The sequence below is a fragment of the Zonotrichia albicollis genome, chromosome 15 (genome assembly GCF_047830755.1).
Source record: "Zonotrichia albicollis isolate bZonAlb1 chromosome 15, bZonAlb1.hap1, whole genome shotgun sequence".
NCBI lineage: Eukaryota > Metazoa > Chordata > Aves > Passeriformes > Passerellidae > Zonotrichia > Zonotrichia albicollis.
The window spans coordinates 6,552,320-6,573,409 of NC_133833.1; the positions used below are offsets into that span (position 1 = coordinate 6,552,320).

Here is a 21,090-nt window from a genome sequence, read left to right on the forward strand (position 1 = left end):
TGTGTGCCCATGGCCCTGCAGGTGATGGACCTGCCCTCTGCTCAGACTGGGACGTGCTGTCTCATCCAAGCCCAGCAGAGAGGGGGATCTTCAGCTGCCACCAGGGTTGGGGTGATCCCCACCCAAAGACCCAGCCCTGGGAGCTGCTGCCCATGGCCAGGGAGCAGGACATGATTCCTTCCTTCCTTCCTTCCAGAGGGGTTCTTGCAGCTCAGGGGGGCTGAGCTCCCTGCTGGCACCCCCAGCAGTGCCTGCAGTGCTCCATGAGCCCCTGGTGTGGAAGGGGATGCTGCCTTTGCCATGAATATGCTGTATTTAGATGGAGCAAAGGGGAGCTTTTTTTTCCCCTAGGATGGAAAAATCCTACATGGAGCTGAGTAGCAAGGGAGCAGCCTGGTACAGGGAGTAGAGCCTGGCTGGGGGTCAAACACCCACTGGCTGTGGGTCAAACACCCACAAACATCCATCCCTGTCCACTGTGGAGGGTTCCTGACCAATGCAGAGCCACTGAAGGACCCAACTGTAACAAGGATGGGGGTATGGCAAGCTTGCTGTACCCCTGGGTATCCTGCACCTGTATCCAGTGTTTCAGGTTCCACCCATCCTCCAGGCACACAGGGTTTTACTTATGCTTTACAGACCACAAATAGACATTTGGTTTCTGTTAGGAAGGTCTGGAGGAGCCAAAAGCCAGGAATGCAGATGGGGGAACGAAACAGTCGCTTCCCATGGCTCCCTCTTTTGTGCTGTTCAATTCAAATAGGAAGATGAGCAAGTGGCTGTGGACACTGGGACTAGGAGTGACAATCAGTCCCCAGCCTCCAGTGGGTCTGGGACACCCACAGCCCTCCAACCTGCTGGGTTCTGCAGTGAAACCCCCAGCTGGGGCAGAGGGACATCCCTGCTTGCTGCACTCTCTGCTGCAGACTGTCCTGCCACTGCAGAAACATCACACATGTCTTTAGGAAAAAAAAATAGAGAATATGAGTCCCAGGGATCCAGAGAAGCCCACAAACCCTGGACAGTGTGGGGCACCCAGCAGGATGAAGGGAACGAGACCACAGGACTGCCGATAGCTCTGGCCTGCCTACCTATGGCCAGCCAGCTATAAAGCATTTCGCCCACCCTTTCCAGTTAATTCTTCCCCAGTTTTCAGGGATATGAACAGCTCAGCTCTTTGAGCAGCCAGGATGAAATGGCAGGACGGGGAAGCTGGGAAGCACCAGGATGTTTTCCCCCAGCTCCTGCCTGGCACGTGCCATGAGCGATGCTCTGAGCGGCAGCGTGGGCTGCCAGCCCTGCTGGGGCTCCATCCCCATCCCTCCACACCCGCTGCTCGCCTGCTCTCCTAAAAATCACATTCCAACCCAAATTGCCCGTCTCCACCCGCCCCCGCCGCTAAAATCAATTATCAGCCGCTCTCGGCAGCCCGAGGCCTTTCTTTGCTCGGCAGGGAGCTGGAGCGGGGTGAAGGGGACTGGGGGAGGGTGGGGCAGGAGGTGGGATCGCTTTTGATAGTTGTTATTTTAGCGATTGGAGAGGTTTGGCAGGAAAGGGAACCTGGCACAAAGGTTGTGCTCAGCAGGGCTGGAGCGTGCGTGTGTGTGTGATTGCAGTGCTGCAGCTCCCAGCCTTGCACCAGCACTGGCAGTGCCAGGAGCTGGCAGGACTTGGGGCAGGGGGTACCAGGGCAGGCAGGAGTGCTTGGAGTGTCCCATCCTCATGCTTGCTCGCCTGCCAGATCCCAGCAGAGCTTTGCAGGTGTGCAAGGTGCAGCATCCATCCCTGTCCAGCTGGGCTCCAGCCTTGCAGGGTTCCCTGGGCTGTCCCTGCCTGGGTGACAGTTTTGCACTGGGGCACAGCTGCCAAGTCCTGCTGTGACTGAAAGGTCTAGAACAGGGAGAGCCACATAGACTGAAGTGGCTGAGAGCTACGTGGCTGCAGCCACCAGGGTTTCCCCTGGGAACCATTGCCCCCAGTAAACCACTGCCCCTTCCCTCCTGGCAACAGGTAGGGCAAAGGCAGGAGGAAGAGGAGGAAAAGTGCACAGTGCCTGGGGTGTCCCAGAGGAGCATGGAGGGGAGAAGCCCACATTCCTCTCTAGGTCTGCCTGTGCCTCCTCCCATCATTCCTCAAGGACACTGGTGCAGGGAAGCTGATCCCTCAGGCTTTACACAAATCCCTGCCCCAGTGAGCACCTATCCCCATCCCCATCCTTGTCCCCACGCCCCTGACCCCACAGCCACATGAGGGCTGAGCTGTGCCTGCTCCCACACCAAGCCCTTCAGCTCTGGCTTCTGCTGTTCCCAGGGGCGCTTTCTCCATCGTCCGGAGATGCGTGAAGGTGCTGGCAGGACAGGAGTATGCGGCCAAGATCATCAACACCAAGAAGCTCTCTGCTCGAGGTAAGCACTGAGGGTGATTTGGGGAAGGAAAGAGGCGAGCAGGGCTCATATAGGGGAATTTGCCCCCTCTGCATGGCGCTGGGATGATGCCTTTGATGTGCAATGAGGTGGGGGTGTCTTTGATTGAGGGGGACCCTTCGTCCCACCCTGTCCCCGCTGTGGTACTCCCTGAGCTCCCTGATGGATGGGGTGAACATCCCGAGGAGGTGTCTTGGTGGCTGCTTGCCACATCCCATCTGATCACAGGGATGCATCTGCAGCCTGCCCGTGCCAAGGCTCAGGGGAACTCCCAGACCCCAATCTGCCTCAGGAGCCAGAGCACCCCATTTCTGTCCCTGAGACCCCCCCACCACCCTGCACACACACTGCAGCAAAACGGTGGTTACAGCGTTGCAACAAGTCGGACCAGCTCTGGGTGCGGGGTAGCACAGTTATTTTGGGAGCATAACTTCCTGAGAGGGCCCCTGCTGACTGACACCCCATCCCTGCTCTGGGGCCTGTAAGTTTTCTTACTCATATACCTACATCAATGAAAGGGGAACATCCCTTCAGGTGGGGGTTTGACTTCATTTCTACCTGGAAATGGGCCCTCACCCCTCGCTGTTTTCTTCTCTGGTGGAACATATTGGCTGTTTGCTGCTGGAAGAGGTGCTAGAGGGTCTGTCCTGGTGGGTCTATCTCTAGTGAGGCAGCACAGAAATCATTACCCAGCCCTTGCCCCAAGCCAGGGACCCCTCTGCCCCCCTGTGCCCTAGCTGGCAGAGGAGCTGTGGTGAGGAGGATTGAAAGGATGAGGCAGCAGATGCTGTGTCCTCGCTCCGGCTCCCCCCAGCTGCCGGCAGTGCAGGATGTGCGCTGGAGGAAGCACCCTGCCAGGAGGGTTTAATTAACCTCCCTCGGTGTCTCTCCCAGTTCCACTGCTGACCTCCGAAGGCAAAACTGAAATGCAGAAAAGAGCGACAAGCTCCTTTCTGACCTGGAATTAAACCAGCATGTCGCAGGGTCCCTCCCACAGCGCTGCCAAAGCGGCACAGCACCGGCACTGAGCCCCCGAGGTCCTCCAGCACGGATTCCTGCCCTCATCAGGCGTGCAGATCATTTTGTGCCTTCCAAGCCCAAGGCTGGGCTCTGGGCAGGGTGTGCAGGGCTGGGCTCAGCCCTTGGCTCCTGCCCGGCTTCCCCAGCTGGCAAACGCCTCCCAGCTTTCAGGGCTGCCTGGAGCAGCAGATTGAGCCGCCCTCCATGTGCTCCCTCCTGCCTCCGCTCGCCTCCTCCGGCTGTTTGCCTCTCTCCCTTCTCTCCTGGGGTTTATGCAGTCCCTGCAGTGCACAGCACTCTCCTGGAGAAGCTTCACTGGGGTTCTTTTCCCTGCTCTGCCAGCTGGAATCACCAGTGACTCTGGCTAATGGTGTGGAACCCCCCGTTTCTGCAGTGCTGCCAGGGGGGATGGCACCTCCCCAGATACAAAGGGCAGGCAGGAGAGCATTGGAGAGGTGAGAGAAGCTGCAAAACACCCCCAGTCATGGTCTGTTCCTTTAGACATCCTCCTGGCTGCCAGCACAGAGGGGCCAGGAGGAGAAAAGGTGGAGATTTTAAAGGAAAAATGGGGTTTGGTTGTGCAGGAGCTGGGTTTGTGGCATAGGAGAGGCTGTAACCCACCTCCCCAGTGAAGTGCTTGCCCCACTGGTCACACTGTCCCTCTATCCCATCCCCATCACCCACCCCACAATGCACTTTAGTTGTGAGAAAATCCTGAGCTCTAACCCCTCCTTGTCACCCTGTCCCACCCTGGGAAGGCTGTCATCCATGGGGGAGAACACTGTGGGGAGTTGAGGCCACCAAGGTTATCTCAGCCTTTAGCTCAGAGCCTCCAGCACAGGCTGCAAAGCTCACCCCAGGCCCAGGGTGCCTCTGGGACAGGATCCTGGGCCCTGGGGAGGCTGCAGCCCTGCAGAGAAGGGGCTGCTCTGCCTTCACGGCTCAGCGGTCGGAGACACCCAGGTTTGGTTTGATGCAGAGCGAGACTCTGGGGTGTGAACCTGCAAGGTAGCAGTGAGAGCACTGAGAGACAGCAGCCCTAATTATATCCTCGCTTGTCCTGGCTGCTGAGTGCCTGCACAAAATGCCTCCAGTCAGGCACCTCCATGCAGGGCGGCTGGGTCAGGTGTGAGCAAGGAGAGAGGGGCAGAGGATAAGAAACAAAACGATGTGCAGATTCATTCTGAGCTGTCCCAGGGCGGAGGATTTTTTGGCTCAGCTCAGCTTGCTTTGCCCAGAGCTCTGTTGTCTCACATCCCCAAGGCTGCTGAAAGCTGGGGATTGGGACCTGTGCTTCCTGTTTGGAGAGAGGCACTGGTTCTGAGATAGGGTTCTGCCGTGTAGGAGAGCAAAGCCCTGGGGTGGAATGGCTGACGATGGCGAGGGGGAGTGAAGCCCATAGCCTCATTTCATCCTCACACCTCTCTCTGGTTCACTCTGCCTTCAATTGCTCAAATTGTACCATGCGAGGCTGGCAGGGTCCTGGCTGATTGCCTGTGCCTGGGTGAATAGGAGAAAAAGGAACAGCGCTGCCAGCAAGGATAACCCAGGCAGATCCAGGGTATTTGGGAGGTGATCAGAGATTGTTCAGCAAAGAGAAGGGAGAGGGGAGAGTGAGGGATCATTCCAAACCCTAGATTGCCCATGGCATCAGTGCCTGAGGGGCTTAGCCAAGGACTACATCTGTGCTGGGATTGTGCCCAGTCGTGCCTTGATGCAGAACTTATCCCAAAATCCATTACTCTTTAGCAAAAAAAAGCTGCTCTGTCCCCCCAGGTTTCCCGTGCCAACACCTCCTCTTAGAGCCATTGATTTCCTTTCCTTAGATCCTAATTTATGGTTGTTGCTTCTTTCAGATCACCAGAAGCTGGAGCGAGAAGCCCGGATCTGCCGTCTCCTGAAGCACCCCAACATTGGTAAGTGCACCCCATGGCTGGTGCTCCATCCTGGCTCTGCTGCCCTCCCCAGCCAGGGCTAGGGACTCTCCATCCATCACTCAGCCCTGCCTGCAGCAGCACGGACTGCTTGTCCCAGAGCCCGAGAAGGGCTTGGTGTCATCCTGTCCGGCTGATCTGCAGAGCCATCCCTCCTCTTCCTCATCTCCAAACGGGGTCATGGGGAAAAATGCCCCCACTGGGTGCAGCGGGGCTGAAGTAGGTCCGGACTAACCCACTTGGCCAGAGCTCCCTCGGGGAGCAGCGGAGCCCCAGGAGGCTGCAAGAGGCTATTTTTGCTGCTCTCCCCCCGCTCGGTGCCGAATTGCCGTGCGTGCTCCAAAAAGCGGCTGCGGCTCGGAGCAGCAGCAGCGGCAGCGCGGGCCGTGTGGGAGGAGCGATGGCGGGGGGAAGCGAAGACTTTCCCACCGACCGTCCATCTGAAAGTAGCCTCCTTCGGAAAAGCTGTTTCAGGAAAACTCCTGAGCCCCTGCAAAAGACAAAAATAGGCCAGAAGGAAGGAGAGAGAGAGAGAGAGAGAGAGAGGGGAGGGGAAAAAACTGCAGTAAAAAAAAAAAAAAAAAAAATCCTAAACTCCATGGTGGAAGTGATGCTGATGCAGGCTCTTGATCCCTGTGGATGGTCTGGGTGAACCCCCTCTTCTCTCTGCTGCTACCCAGGATGTGCCAACCCCAATGAGATCCTGCAGCTTTAGGGAAAGCATTTGGTGGTTTCTGCAGCCCTCTGAACCCACAGTCGGGAGCTGGGACGGTTCCTGTGTGGCTGAGCTGCTCCCTGGCCCCCTCACTGCTCCGGTGACCTGGATCCATCCTTCCCCAGGAGCTGCTGCAGCAGATTCAGGGAGCTAGAACCAGGGCCACTGGGACAGGCCATGTGGCTCCTGTCCCATAAATATTTCAGTTCCAAAAAAGACTGTCAGCTTCCATCTGTCTCGGGCACACGGCTGCGTGGCAGGTCTCCCCTTCGCTGCCGGGCTGCCGGACCCTGCAGCATTCCCCAGCCTCTGCTCCAGCAGGACCAGGAGCTGTCCTGCAGGGGTCCCTCCGGGGCCTCCAGCTCCTCTTTGCACCAAAATACATGCAAGGATTGCCGAGACCCGAAGGAACACACTGCAAAGTGTGTGAGTAGGAAGAAATGCTAAATCTGGAGGAGCTCACCGTGTGAGATCTGCAGGATGGCACCTGCAGCTTCCCCGGGTTCCCAGCTTGGCCACAGCTCTTTCCCACCGCTGTCTTCCACCCTTCCCTCTCCATCACCTTCCTGTGGGGCTGGCAAGGTCTCTGAGGACCAAAACACCTCGTCTGTCCTTGTCCTTGTCCCCCATCCCTACACTACCCCTCTCTGTTTGGCTGTGACCCGGCAGCTTCATAGCTGCAAAGGCTGGAAGGGGTTAACAGCATGAGATGCTAACAAGCCCAATCTGCTGCTATTTATACTCAGGAGACTCTTCTCCACCCCCCACCCCACACCCTCTTTCCTTTCACCCCCCTCCACTGCTCCTGCTGCCTGGAAACTTGGGCTTGCAGCTTCCACAGGCGCTCGGTACCCACACAGGAGCTGGAATGAGCAGTGCACTGCAGAGCAGCCTGGCCTGGGGAACAGGAGGCACTGCTGCTGGAGGAGCCAAAACAGCTCTGTCCGGCCCTTCCTGGGGAGAAGCACCCCAGCTGCCAAGGGGCTTTGCTGTCCTCTTACTTGCTCCCTGCAGAGAGGGAGGGTCCTTCCATCTTCCATGAGATGCCATGCTGCAGTTCCTGGAGGAACCAACCTGTGCTCTGTGCCATGACTGCTGGAGAGCTCACATGGAAAGCTGTGCATGGGCAGTCAAAGGCAGGCCCAGGTCCCCTGGACCCCACAGCACACCCAGAGCACTGAGTGATATACTAGGGAGAGCTGTTTCCATTCAGGGAAATCTTGCTTTATTGGGAAAACTTTGGCTGCACTCAGCCCTGGAGTTTGAACTGCAGGTACTTGTCCTCTGACTCTCATTTCTGAAGCTGTGTCCTGCTCCTGCCTTGACTCTCAGCTCTGAGCTGGAGTGGTTTGGCCAGTGTGGCTCTCTCTGACTATGGCCAGTAACAGATACTTGTAGGATCAGGCTATATTTAGAGCAGCTGCTCCCTCTTATACCTTCTTGGCTCCTGGCAGCCACAGACTTTGGGACTTCCCAAGCAGGGAATGGATCTGGACCATATGCTTATGGTTTTGCTGGCCCTATCCACACCAAACTCACCTAATCCCTCTGAGAATCCTTTGGCTTCTGTGGGATCCCAGGCATGATACCCCCAAATCCCCCCCAGGCGAGATGAAATGGGAGGAAATGTGTTTCTTCCAGCAGAGGAAGGCAGAAAAGCTGGGGCTGTATGTTGGAGAAAAACCAATCAGACACAGATGTCAGAGCACAGGGGATGTCTGCAGAAGCCAGCAGACAGGAGGGATAATTGGGAATGAGACGAGCAACTTGTGTCAGTAGCCAAGTCCACAAGAGACACAGAAAAGATTTTGACCAGCCCATCTGTCACAATAGGACACGAAATGAATGACACGGTAATGTCCAAGGTGAAAAGAGAGTAGTTTATTTCCAAACTATATATTATAAAGTCTATATAGACTTTCAAAAGTGGCAGTGGATTGGAGGATGAAATTGCCACCTCTCCAGCCACACTGGTCAAACCAACAGTCCACCAATTCTCTCCTCCTCCAGAAAGGAATGCAAAACAATCATTATTTACAGGAAAAGTGCCTGAGAAACTCCATTGCAAAAATATAAACATCAGAAGGCTTAGAAGAAGAGGGTGACACCCATCCCTCGTTTGCTCTGTGCCCTGGCCGGGTGAGGTGACACTGCTGGCACCATGCTCTTGGCAGCCTCTGGATTTGCCCATGGAGCTTGGAGACAGGAAAAGGAGCAGCAAAGTGGTGTTTGCTGGCCTGGCAGATAAGAGTGACATGGTGCAGTGTCTGTGCTCAGTGCTGGGGTTGTTATCTCCCCTGGCTCACACTCAGTCTGGAGGATGTTTCCATATAGGGCTCAGCTGATTTAGATGCAGTAAAAGGGGCTAGGAGTAAAAACTCCCACAAAATCTCTCACCTGAATGTTTCTTTTTTCTTCCCTGATTCCCAACATTCTCAAATATGTTGAAAGTTGTATCAGACTGAAACCAGGTGAGAGAGAGGAAGCATTGAATATTTATAGCCTCAAGGGAATCAAACAAAATATAAGGTGGGGGCAGAGGATGCTGGAGATGTGTCTGTTTATCCACCCCACCTGTTTCTGTGCCAGTCCCCTTGCTGCACACCTGCCTGCTAAGTGTGAGCAGGGATCTGAGCCTGAATAACCAGAATGCTGCAGGGTGTACCTGGCTGCACCTGGCAAGGGGTGTGCCCAAGGGGAGAGGGTGTCAGGAGATGGGGAACTTCATCCTGTGGAGATTCCCAAGGAGAAAAGGAAGGTCATGAGCAGAAAATAAAAAGCCCTGTGAGTGCCAGAGTTGTTAGCTCAGCTCCCTGCTGAGCTCTCCCTCTGCTCGGGCACCTCTCCTGCTGGGACTGGGGACACCCATGCCTGCAGCCTTCCCAGTGCCCAAGATAGCCCAGCAGCTGCCTGGAACCCTGGCCAGGCACAGCCCCGGGGCATTCCCAGTTTGGATGTGATCTTTGAGCCTGCATGACTGCCTCAGGCTGGGGCCAAGGCTGGGGTCCCCTGGTGAGCAGGGACCCCCACCCAGCCAGTGGCAATAGCAAGAGGAATAGCCCTGCTGTACCCCTCCCCAGCTCCTTCTCGTGCCCAAAGGGGAGCAGAGGCATTCCCAGGGAGTGGGGTGGGAGCCAGGTGTACTCCATAACCCTTCTGTCTCTGCTGCAGTGAGGCTGCACGACAGCATCTCTGAAGAGGGCCACCACTACCTGATATTTGACCTGTGAGTAATGCATCCCCTACCCACAGCAGTTCCGTGCTGCCCCAGGGGTGACCTGACCTCCCCCTCACCTGAGCCCTTCCCCAGGCTGGGTTCGACCCAAACTCGGGTTCCCCAGGCCGGGCAGAGGGCAGGTCCCTGTGCTGCAGCCCCGTGCATGTGCAGTGCCGTTTTTGGGGGATTGCCAGGGCTGGGTGTGCTGTGCTGTCAGTCAATGCAGCCCTGTTCTGCAGGGTCACCGGCGGGGAGCTCTTTGAGGACATTGTGGCCAGGGAGTACTACAGCGAAGCGGATGCCAGGTGAGCCAGGCTGGGGAGGGGACAGGAGGTGTCCCCTTCTCCCACGAGCTGCTCCCTCCCAGGGAGGCCTTTCTGCAGCACCAGCTCGTTCTGTACTGGGAGGTGTTTTACACTCTGCAACACATACTCATAGTCTGAAACTGTGGTGCAAAAAAAACCAAAACCACCCAAAATGCTCTTTTTAGCTCACCCAACTCCTGTGCCAGAAGGTGCATGTGCTGCCATAGCACTGGTCTCCACTTTGGCTCCTGTGGCGCTCCCAGCCATTGTCCACAGCATCCTCATCTCCAGGATGCTGGGGTAACCAACATCTGACCTCTCTGTAATTGAACAGGGTGCTGGGGGCTCCCTGCTCTGGGGGCACCAGGGCTCCCCAGGCTGGCAGGGAGGAAATCCAACACCAGGCTGGTGGCCAGCCAGGGCCACGATAGCACAGACACCCTGCAGATGTCACTCCTTCCCCCTGGAGCTGCATTCCAGCCCTCTGCAAGTGTTCCTCTGGCATTTGCCACTTGAAAGCACTGAGGAGGAGCAGTCAAGACAGGCTGTGCTGGAGCTCTGCTCCCTCCCACACTCTCACTGGCACTTTCCAGGTACCTTCTGCAGAGCCATTTCAGCCACCCCTTTGGTCCCTCCAGCTCATCCAGGGGACAGTACTGGTCTCACTCTTTTGAGGGGACATGATCTGGCCCTCCCCAGTCTCCAGATATCACTGTGCCTCTTGGCTTTGCCCCCAGGCTAAGCATAGCCTGTATGTACGTCCAAAGGGGTGGTAAACTCTACACTGCCTCTCTGCATGGAAATATCCTTTATTTCTAGGCAGAAAACAATCTCATTTAATGGGCTGCCTGCACTGAATTCACTTAGAGCCCATCCACTTATTAGTGTCACACAAATAAAATAAAATACATGTAAATAAAGACCTTCTGCCTTGCACATAAGCGGTTTTGGAACAGAAGTGATCAGTGCCTCTGTCTTTTTCCCTTCCTGTCTCACGCACACAGCAGAGCTGAAATGTAATGAACTAGATATAAAGCAAGCAGACACAGCAGAGCCACCTGCATTAGAGGAAAGCAGGGAAATGGGGCTGGGGCAAAGGTTGCACAGAGCACATCTGCTCTGCCTGGGTTTGGAGACCAAATCTTTGCTGGTATTGTGTGGTTCCACTGTTGGTCTCCAGCTCCCCGCCTCCAGTGCTGCTCCTGTGGGGTCCCCACGGGCTCAGCTGTGTCCCCGAAGCTCCTGCTCACCATTATTTGGTGCACAACAGCTCTGTTAGCTTCCTGCTGGGTTAGAACTGCTCCCCACAGGTGTGTGGGTGTCAGTGGAGGGAGATGCTGAGCTGGGCTGCAGGGCTGCTGATGGGGAGAGGGATGGGGCGAGGGTGAAATGCAGCAGAATAGAAGCGTCTGACAGAACTCTGCCCCACCAGGCACTCGTGTGAGCTTTCTCCTCTCTCCCACAGCCACTGCATCCAGCAGATCCTGGAGGCCGTCCTGCACTGCCACCAGATGGGGGTGGTTCACCGGGATCTGAAGGTAGGAGCTGCAGGCAGAGTGCCTGTGGGAGGACAGGGGACCCCATCTGTGATGCAGAGCACTGTGGAACAACGCCCAGAGCGCTCCAGGGTGCTGAAACAGCAGGGAGGAACGCGTGCAGGGCTGCGGGAAACCCACAGAGCACAGACCAGCTCCGGAGTGAAATGACAAAAGGGAGATGGGGTAGGGAGTCTGGGATCCAGGACAAAGAGCAGGACAAGGCAGTTGGGGAGCACATCCAGATCTTCCTCTGTGCTCTGCTGGGAAGCTCCCCCTGCCAACAGCAGAGCCCTGAGGGGTTTTCATTCCTCTCAAACCCCCCATCTCCTTCTGCAGCCTGAGAACCTGCTGTTGGCATCCAAGCTGAAGGGGGCTGCTGTCAAGCTGGCTGACTTTGGCCTTGCCATCGAGGTGGAGGGCGACCAGCAAGCGTGGTTTGGTGAGTGGGACTGGCCTGAGGTGGGGCATGGTGGTTCAGGGGGGCTCCAGAACCCCAGCCCAGGGTCATGGGAGAGCCCAGGAAGCACTGTGGGTGAGCAGGCTGATGTGGAGCAAACAGCTCCACGGGGACTCTGTGAGTCACCGAGGTGTTCTGCTGAGATGGACAAGCTGGCAACAGGGCCAGACCAGAGGGGGGAAAGTGCTGGAAGTGCACAGCAGAGCACTCCAGCCTTGGGCACCATCTGGGGTTTGACAGTGGCAGAAAAACACAGTTTGCTGTGGCCTCGGGGGTGACAGAGGTTTCTATCCTGGGGGTCAGGATGTCCCAGCACAGGGGCTCTCTGTGCCTGGCCGGGAGCAGGCCCTGCTGGTGAGCCGGGGCACGGGGCTGGGCCTGGCGGCGGCAGTGACAAGCTGTGTGTGCTATCTGTGCTGTCTGTGCCAGGTTTCGCCGGCACCCCGGGATATCTGTCCCCCGAGGTGCTCCGGAAGGATCCCTATGGCAAAGCCGTGGATCTGTGGGCTTGTGGTGAGTCACACCAGGGCCGGGCTGGGCTGAGCTGCGCCGGGCTGGGCCGGGCGGGATGGGATGAGCTGGGCGGGATGAGGCAGGCTGCTCATCCAGCGTGTCCCAAGCTGCAGTTTCCAGTCACACCTCAGCGAAGTCAGGGTGGAGGTTTTACCCAGGAGATGGCACATCACCCTGGGCAACATACTCTATCCCAATCCAGTGGGACCCTTCTCTGAAGCATCACCCCCCTGTGGGTGCCTTACTGGGAATTATGTACCCAAAGCTCCCAGTCAGGCGAGACACTGCCTCTTTTCCCTGTGGTGCTGGTGCAGTCAGGCAGTGCCTCCCTGCAGTTGCAGCCAGAGGGGAGCCCTTTTCCATCCACGATGGGGAGGAGGCATCACCCACCCCTGCCAGGGTACCCACTTTGGGCTCTGCATGGTGGCTGCCAGAGCCCTGAACCTCCCCAGGTGCTGAACTGGACCCACCAAACAAGCCTTTTGCTCTTTAAACAGTGAGCAAATCTTCATGTTTCCCTAATTTCCGTTTTTCTGCTTGAGCTTGGTCAGTCCCCAAGGCTGTGTGTGCCCCTGCTGCCAGCAATGAATTCTTTCCTACTGATCCCATCTTCTCTCATGGGCAGGTGTCATCCTCTACATCCTGCTGGTTGGGTACCCACCCTTTTGGGATGAAGACCAACACCGACTCTACCAGCAGATCAAGGCTGGGGCTTATGATGTGAGTGGGTTTGTCTTGCTGCCCCTTTCACAGTCTCCTCTCTCTCCTGCTGTCCCTGCCTCGCAGCCTGCTGCTCTAGAAGAGCAACCAAGACAAATTCTGAGAGATGGGAACGAGCACTTTCCTCTGTCCTGGTCACAGAGTGGTGACCTTGTTGCCATGCCCAGTGAACACATCGGCACATTTCAGGGCTTTGTGGGAGAGCCTGAGCCTTCCAACTTCCTTCTTCCACTCCTGCTTTTCGGTTTTCCACCTGGCAGCTCTTTCCAGTGGCACCATTTCTCCACCCTGTCCCAAGTGCAGAGGGGCTCTGCCATGTCTCACCCTTATCCCTTTGCTTTGGCAGTTCCCCTCCCCTGAATGGGACACGGTCACTCCTGAAGCAAAAGATCTCATCAACAAGATGTTGACCATAAACCCCTCCAAGCGCATCACGGCTGCCGAGGCTCTGAAGCACCCCTGGATATCGGTGAGCTGGGGCCCAAGGCAGAGAGATCTGGGGATTCACAGGTGGGGAACATCTCACTGGGGATCACTTGTTATCAAACATGCTGCCAGGTCTCTTCTCCATCCTGAGAGGATGGTTTCCTGGCAGGGTTCCTCTCAGTGCTCTCACAGCAGCATTATCCTTGAGGTTTTATAGCAGAAAAAAGCTTGTGAGTGCAAACAGCATGTTCCTGGGGGACCTGGTGATGGGAGGGACACACAGGCTCCCTGCCCTGGTGGGAACTGACTAATTTCTCAGTGGCGTGCTGTGCTGGGGGGCTTTTTCTTCAGAGGCAATGGGAGTAGGCTCATGTTTATCCATCCATGCACTGCAGCAATCCCTGCACCCTTCACCGCATCCCGCAGTTTCAGCTGCTGGTTCTCACTCTGAATCAGATCCTAAAGGCAGGAGGAGTCTGTGGGCTTAACCACACACATGCAGACCCTGAGCACATTGCTAAACATGGCTGGTCAGCCAAGGGCTTAAATCAGGGAGCAGCCAGTTCTCCACACACTCCCACCACCAGAGCAGATCCTGCTGACTCCAAAGCTTCCATCTCCCACTGCCCATTAAACTTTTATCTGCTGCTGCAGGCAGCTCTGGCCCGTGCCTCAGCTGTGGGAGGTCATACACGTGTGTGAGCATGTGAGAGCCAGGCTGGGGGGCCCCTTCCCCCCAGAACTGCTCTGAGGCAGCTCTCTCTCCCCCCAGCACCGTGCCACCGTGGCCTCATGCATGCACAGGCAGGAGACTGTGGACTGTCTGAAGAAGTTCAATGCCCGCAGGAAGCTGAAGGTAACTCTGTCCAAGCTGGCTGCTAAATGCACAATCAGATCATTGGTGGGCTTGTTCCCTGGTGGGAAACAACAGGGTGGTGTCTGTGGGCAGTGGTGTGGGGGTGATGGGCATTCCCCATTGTGAAGGAGGGGAAGGAGACGGAGTGGGGTGACAGCTCCATTTGGCTGGGGTTCCCAACTGCTCAAAGAAAGGCATGGTGAAGGAAAGCACTGAGTCACACTGGGCACTGCGTGAGGGCTTTTCCACTGGAGCCAGTGTCCAGGTAGCTTCTTTTTGGGGCTGGCCTGAGAGGCACAGTGAGACCCTTTGCCTGATGGCCAAGACACTTTGCAGCCAAGAATAAAGTGATCCACAGACAGACAAAAAGCTCACCCACCCCAGCAGCCCCACAGCCTTTCCCTTCTCAGATGCTGCCATGCACCCGAGCCTAGACCCCTCTGAAATCACCATCTCCAGCTTGAGCACCTCCCTGAGGCGCCCATTTCCCGGGTGCTGCTCAGCCTCAGCTGGCAGCAGGGCACTGGGAATGGGCTCTGGAAATCACAGTGCTGCCTGCAGAGCAGGGTGAGGCTGCTCTGTGCCACAGCCTGAGCCATCAGTGCTCCAGGCCTGAACACAGCGTGACACAGAGCAGTGCAGCTGCAGACCACTGACAAGATTATCAGGCAAAGAAACTGGCTATAAACTATTATTACTTTTCAGCTAGACAAGTAATCAAATTTGTTCAGGCATACTCTTCAAAATAGTAATCCATTACTGTAAGCAATTAGTCCAAAGTAATCTCATTATACACTTAGCAACTAGTTAGTAGACTCAGCTGGAAAAAGGGAAGAATTTTTACAAATGTTGTTTTGTGGTGGTGATCTTTGCGTGGCTCCCATGAGCAATCCCTGCCCTGCTGCTCTGAGCTGGCACAGCTTTAATCACAATTAAATCCAGTCCCACTCCCAGTGGGTCCCCTTGTTGCCAGCTGCTGGCCCCCGTCAGTGGGGTCGTGCTTCATCTAGGACAGGGCAGTATGGGAATGAAAAGTGCCCTGGAGATATTTAATATCCCTTTAATCTCTGAGGGAAGGCAGTTTTAGAGAATGCAACCCAATGCCAGCCATGGTGCTGGGGTATGGAGTCAGGTATTGAGAGCTGCTTTGATGGCAGGAGGAGAATATCAATCTGTGGGCCAGTTCCTTCCTTCCTGTGGCTGGGGACAGGTGCTGAGCAGGGCTTTCCTCCCCCAGGGATGGGGGGAGCAGCAGGGTGCAGGGACGTGGGGTCAGCACACCCTTTCCTTCTGCCTTCCTTGTCTTCCAGGGAGCCATCCTCACCACCATGCTGGCCACCAGGAACTTCTCCGGTAGGTGCAGTCTCTGGGACTCATCCCTTTGTCTCCCCAGGGCAAATCTGTAGGGTCCCTGGAGAGCTGGCTTTCCCTCATGTGTCACAGAGATGCTGAGGCTGCATCCTCTGGGGATGAGTGGCTTTGGGTGCTCCTCCAGGAGAGGTCACCTGGCACCTCCAGGCTGGCTGTTGGCTTGGGATGCAAGAGAAAAAGTGTGGGGTTGAGGCTCAGTGATCCACAGTGCTTTACGGTTTTGGGTATGCACCCAGCCATCTGGCTTGTGCAGGGATGGGGATGTGGGTGCTGGGGGCAGCAGAGCTCAAGCAGCTGGTTTGGTTTTGTGTCCTCCTGGAGATGTTTGTGGCTCAGGGAGAGCATCCTCTGCATCGGGAGCAGGGAAAGGCTCCTGGCACCATCACAGGCAGATGGCAGCAGGATCTCACAGGTCTCTCCCCAGGCAGGTGGATGCTAATCCTGCAGGATTCCCCACTTTCTTCCTGTCTCCCTACATCCCTGGTTCTGCCATGGTGACAGCACCAGCATGGCAGGCCGGCCTGTGCACTGGAGAGGTCTTAGTGCAGCCAGAATCCCTCTGCTCCAGAGTCCTCCCAGAGAGCTCTGGGGACACCTCACAGCACATGGGATGTCACAGGCCATTCCCCAGGCATGGAACCAAATGGAGCCGTGTGACTGCAGGGCTCAGCCACCGCTGTCACCTCCTGCCCTGCCCAGCGCTGGGGATGGCCCTGCGGTGGTGCTGGAGGGCTGGCACACACCAGCCAAGCCCTGCACGCTGCTCAGCTGGCTGGTGGCAGCTCTTTGGGGTTAGCTGGGTGTGCCAGGGTGCAGCTCTTTGGGGTTAGCTGGGTGTTTCAGGATGCAGCTTTTGGGGTTAGCTGGGTGTTTCAGGATGCAGCTCTTTGGGGTTAGCTGGGTGTGTTTTGCTTTGTTTCAGAGTGTAGGAGGTGGGCAGGGGTGCCAGGGCAGAGGGCTGTGGCCAGGGCTGGTGTCTGCATTTGTCGTGGGGGGATCGCGCTGACACATTTAGCACTTGTGACGGGCAGCTGGGGGGATCCGATGTCAGCCCCACGCCGGGAGAAGCGGACAGGAAGCACCGAGAGGAAGGAAGTTCAAAGCATCTCTCCGGGTGCTGCCCGTCCCACGCACGGCCCAGGGGCTCAGCAGTCCCTCCTGGTGGGCGACAGGCGGTGCCGCCCTGCGCTGGGCTCCGGGGCAGTGCCTGTGCAGCCGGGGGCAGTGTCGGCAGCGGAGGGTGGGCACAGGGCAAGGCGCCTGCTTCTCATCCTTGTCAAAATGCGGGCTTGCAGCTGTCGGGCCGGCGGGCCGGCAGCACATGATCCCGGCAGCATGGGGCTAAAATTAGAGGGCGGCAGGCGGGCAGCCCATTCCTCCACACTGCACCACGCCGGGTCAACAGCACGGCCCGGGCAGAGCCCGCCTCTGCCGGGCAGCCCTGCCAGCCCCTCCAGCCGCCCCGGGCACTTGGCGTGACGTTAGGATCGGGTCATGCCCCGGGCCAAGAGCTGCGGTAGGACAGGACAGCGCTGGCAAGGTCGCCCCTGAGCTGCCACGGGTGCAGCGGTGATTGCTGGAGAGAAGACGAGCCCCAGCAGCCGGGCCGGGGGCTCCCGCCGCCCTGGCACCCGGCACCATGCTGCTGATCCTCGCCCTCCTGGTCCTGGTGCCCTGCCTGGCTCTGCTAATCTCCTTCCTCCTCTCTCCAGGAGGCAAAAGTGGTGGCAACAAGAAGAATGACGGCGTGAAGGTAAGCTGAGTCCCGGTGCCCCGTGCTGCCTGCCCCGGTGCTGCCGGGCGGTGCCGGGGGTCCCTGTGCCGGGGATCCCTGTGCCGTGCCGGGGATCCCTGTGCCGGAGGTCCCTGTGCCGTGCCGGGGGTCCCTTTGCCGTGCCGTGCCGTGCCGTGCCGGCGGTGAGCGTTCCCGTGCCCCGCTGGCCCTGGGGGCTCCGTGCTGTGCCCGTGCTCTCCGCTCGGCAGTCCCTGCTGCACCCCGCGCTTTAAAGGGCAGCTGCTGGCTCGGCTGTCCCGGTGTGTCCCCGGTGTGTCCCCGGGCTGCTGCCAGCGCAGGCAGTGCACAGGAGGCTTGGCGGCGCAGGGGCGAGGGCTGGTGCTGGATGGAGGGAGCGCTGCGGGAACCCGCTGCTGTTTCAGTGCCGGCAGTATCCTCGTGTCCCTCGCTGCCCCCCGGGAGGGGGAGAGGCAGAGGCTGGACCAGGACAGGGGACAGCAGGAGGCGGCTTTGCAGCCCAGGTCCGTGGCTCCAACAGCAGCTCTCTAGCGGGATGGGTGGCCTCACCTCCGGCTGGCTCAGTATGGGCGTCCTGCTGCAGCTGGTGAGGCTGGTCCCAGTTCCTGCCCCATCCTGTGCCAAGGGCTGGTGTGCTGCTGGGTGACACGGGGGCGAATTTAACCACCTTCACAGTGGTTAAATTCACAGTGCTGCTTGTCCCCTGTGCCCAGTGCAGACAGCAAACAAACGTGGTGGTGCTTCAACAGAGTAAATGGCTTGGTGATGCTCTAAAAGCAAGTTGGTGCTTGGTGGATCTTGTTTCTTGGGCTGCAGAGCCTGCAGGTTCATCAGCCCCTCCGAAGTGGGGTGCAGCACTGCTCCAGGACAAGGTGGCAGCAGAATTCTGCTGTTTCTGGTGACATGGAGGTTTGGTGGATAGCAGTGGTTATTGAGCTCTGTTAAACTCCTCCTGCAGGAAGGAGTGGTCCATGTGAGGATCCTTCTCTCCTTACCTGCTCCCTTCATAAATACAATGGATCACTCAGCAAGGAGAGCTGGTGTGGTGACATCCTCCATCGTGATGACATCCTCCATCAGGCAGAGTTTTGGGAGCCCGACTGCAGTGTGGCTCCTCTTCCTCCTCCATAGGGTCCCTTTGCTGGGAAAACCTACAGAACCTTCTCCTGCCCTTTTGCAGGGACCCAACTGTTGGGCTGTGACAGGTGCAGGATTTTGGAAGAGCAGAGCCTTCAGCCAGCTTCTTCCTTCCTCAGTACAGATGGTTGGTGAAGCTGGACAGTCTAGGGATGGTGTGTGTTTCTCTCACTCTTCCCAGACCCAGCATGTGGGACAGGAGAAGCCTGCAAGGACTGAGACCATGCACAACCCTTCAACCTGGGCTCAGCTTCATGAGAGGCCATTCTAGCCATGCAGTGTTGTTCTGCAGCATGAGGCTGATGGCCTGGATGGCTCTGAGAGGACATTACTTTGGGCTATCAGGATATCAGGAGACTCCCAGAACAGAATTAATAGGGCTGGGGCTGGCAGATCCCAGGGTAGTCACAACACCCCCTGTGCCAGCCACTGCTGGCCTGTCCTCTGCTGCTCTCAGGTCCTGGTTGCTTCTGAGAGTCACCTAAGATGTGGCACCACAGGTAGAGCTGACTTGGTATAAGCTCCTTGCTGGAGCACACGTGAGACCAAACAGAAGATGCATTTTTAACCTGTTAAAGGCGAGATTGCTGGATGAAGAGGCTTCATCAGGCACAGTCCTGAATCTAATTTTCCAGCAAAAAGGCACAGTTTTGAATTTTTATGTTGTGATAGACAACTATTTGCCAGCCCATCTTGCTAATGATGCTTGCTGTTGGACTTCAAAGGAGCTTTGAGGGCAGACATTATCCTGGGAAAAGAAGCACTTCCTATTGCAGCAAAATAGCTTGTTTGGGTGAACAACCTTCTGGCTCTTCACTGAAACTCAGTGAGGAGAGTCTGGTTTCAGAGCAGGATCAGAGAGGCTGGTTTGCATCCCCAGCCCTCAGCCCTCGCTGGCCAGAAGTGAGCAGATGATGAGGCTTCATTCCAAGTGCAGCCTACCCACCAGCACTCATCTGAAGAATGTGGACAAACTCTGAGAATGAATTTGCTTTTTTATTGCCCTCTTTTCAACAAGTAATGGGAGACAGCTTGGCTAGATGGCCAGGAAGGTGCAGGAGGAGAAGACAAGGTAGAGACAACACTCCCAACAGCTTCCTTGCATTGTCCACCTTCAGCATAACCATCCCCACCTCTCATTTCCATGCTCAGCCTGGGGGAACTGCAGCATAACTCATTCACAGAGACGTTGGGTGTTGTGGGTGAAGCTGTAATGGCCCACTGGGCAACCAGCAAATGTCAGGACACTGCTGAGCAGTGTTAATTTATTTAACTGGCTGGAAAAGCAAGGTAGAAACCTGGAAGCCTGCCTTGAGTGGTTGGCACGGTGGGAAGGGAATGGTCCTGCCTGCTTAGAGCAGGGCCACATGGTATGGGTACTGTCAGGAAAGTGGTGTCCCCACTTGGAGTAATGTGCTGGACTGGCCATCCTCATGAGAGCAGGCAGACCCCAGGCAGCCAGCCCTGCCTTTCCTGCCCAAAGCTGGGCTGGTGGGGCAGCAGGCAGCTGCAGCTGCCCTCTGGCCTGTCTGCACAGCCCTCCAACACCAGCACGGAGCCAGCCCAGGCTCAGAGGGCTCAAAACTCACCCTCCTGAGGAAATTCCTCACCTACTAAAAGCATTCCTGGGACCAGAATTCCCCCTGGAGCCCTGCTCTGGGATCTGGGGGAGGCCCTCTGGTGCCAGCAGCTATGATACTCTCACTGCCCTGTGTAGTGTCACATTTGTCCCATTGTAAACCGATGGAATCCCTGCCCCGTGTCACATCCTGTCCCGTCCTGGGCTGAGAGCTCACTGCCCCGTGTCCCATCCTGTCACTGTATGTCCAGACTCGGTGCAGTCACTGCTTTGTGTTGCATTCTGTGGTGTCTGAAATCTCTGCAGTTTGCTGCCCCGTCTCATGTCCTTGGGTAGCAGAAGCTGTCAGTCCTTCCTGCAACAGCCCAGCTCCAGTGGCTCCCTTTCTCCATGAGGTTCCTGACAAAATACCACAGCCCACTCTGCCCTTTAGGACATCTTTTTTTTTTGGTGAAGGAAGGATGAGAGATGGCCCAGTGCCTAAAGGGGTTACAAGAGTGCTGGAGAGGGACTTTGGACAAGGACATGGAGTTCCAGAACAAGGGGAATGGCTTCACACAGATAAAGGGCAGGTTTAGATTGGATATAAGGAAGAAATTATTTATTGTGAGAGTGTTGAGGCACTGGAACAAAATTGTTCAGAGAAGTGTGGGTGCTCCATCGCTGGAAGTGTTCAAGGCCAGGTTAGAAGGGGCTCTGAGCAACCTGGTCTACTGGGAACTGGAGAGATCTTTAAGGTCCCTTCCAATCCAAACCACTCTGTGATTCCATGATTCTATGACCTAGCAAGGAAGGGGAGAGCAGCAATTCTCTGAGGGGGAAACTCACTGAGGATGCTGGTGGGAGTCAGTTAGGATATGGAAGGAGCAATGAGGGAGAATGGATATCATCAGTTTTTATACTGTAGCCCACCCACGCACCCTAATGGGGCGCTCTATGGGCTTTTCCAAGAGATTTGCACAGTGTGTGCTGCTTTTCCCTCTGCAGGGCAGGCACAGCTGGTGCCTTGTTAAATATGCTGGTACAGCACTTTGTTATTTGGCACTGCAGATTCTGATTTCTGCACGTTGGTATTCCCTGACACACACTGGGCTTCATTCCCTGGGAGCCAGAGGTGCAGAAGGGC

At 56.7% G+C, this 21,090-nt stretch overlaps 2 protein-coding genes across 3 annotated transcripts in view; one reads left to right on the forward strand and one right to left on the reverse strand.

Annotated features, from left to right (window-relative positions):
- The window catches only part of NDST1 (N-deacetylase and N-sulfotransferase 1), a 157,978-nt gene that overhangs the window by 92,531 nt on the left and 44,357 nt on the right, over positions 1-21,090 (reverse strand). The window lies entirely within an intron of this gene.
- CAMK2A (calcium/calmodulin dependent protein kinase II alpha) overlaps positions 1-21,090 on the forward strand; it is a 31,798-nt gene that overhangs the window by 3,561 nt on the left and 7,147 nt on the right. For both annotated transcript variants that reach the window (XM_074552143.1, XM_074552144.1), the window contains exons 2-13: positions 2,311-2,405; positions 5,300-5,359; positions 9,264-9,318; positions 9,549-9,614; positions 11,080-11,152; positions 11,489-11,591; positions 12,039-12,122; positions 12,748-12,842; positions 13,189-13,311; positions 14,041-14,124; positions 15,435-15,477; positions 17,208-17,248. In XM_074552143.1, the coding sequence (XP_074408244.1) occupies positions 2,311-2,405; positions 5,300-5,359; positions 9,264-9,318; positions 9,549-9,614; positions 11,080-11,152; positions 11,489-11,591; positions 12,039-12,122; positions 12,748-12,842; positions 13,189-13,311; positions 14,041-14,124; positions 15,435-15,477; positions 17,208-17,248 (922 nt within the window). The remainder of the gene's footprint in view (positions 1-2,310; positions 2,406-5,299; positions 5,360-9,263; positions 9,319-9,548; positions 9,615-11,079; positions 11,153-11,488; positions 11,592-12,038; positions 12,123-12,747; positions 12,843-13,188; positions 13,312-14,040; positions 14,125-15,434; positions 15,478-17,207; positions 17,249-21,090) is intronic.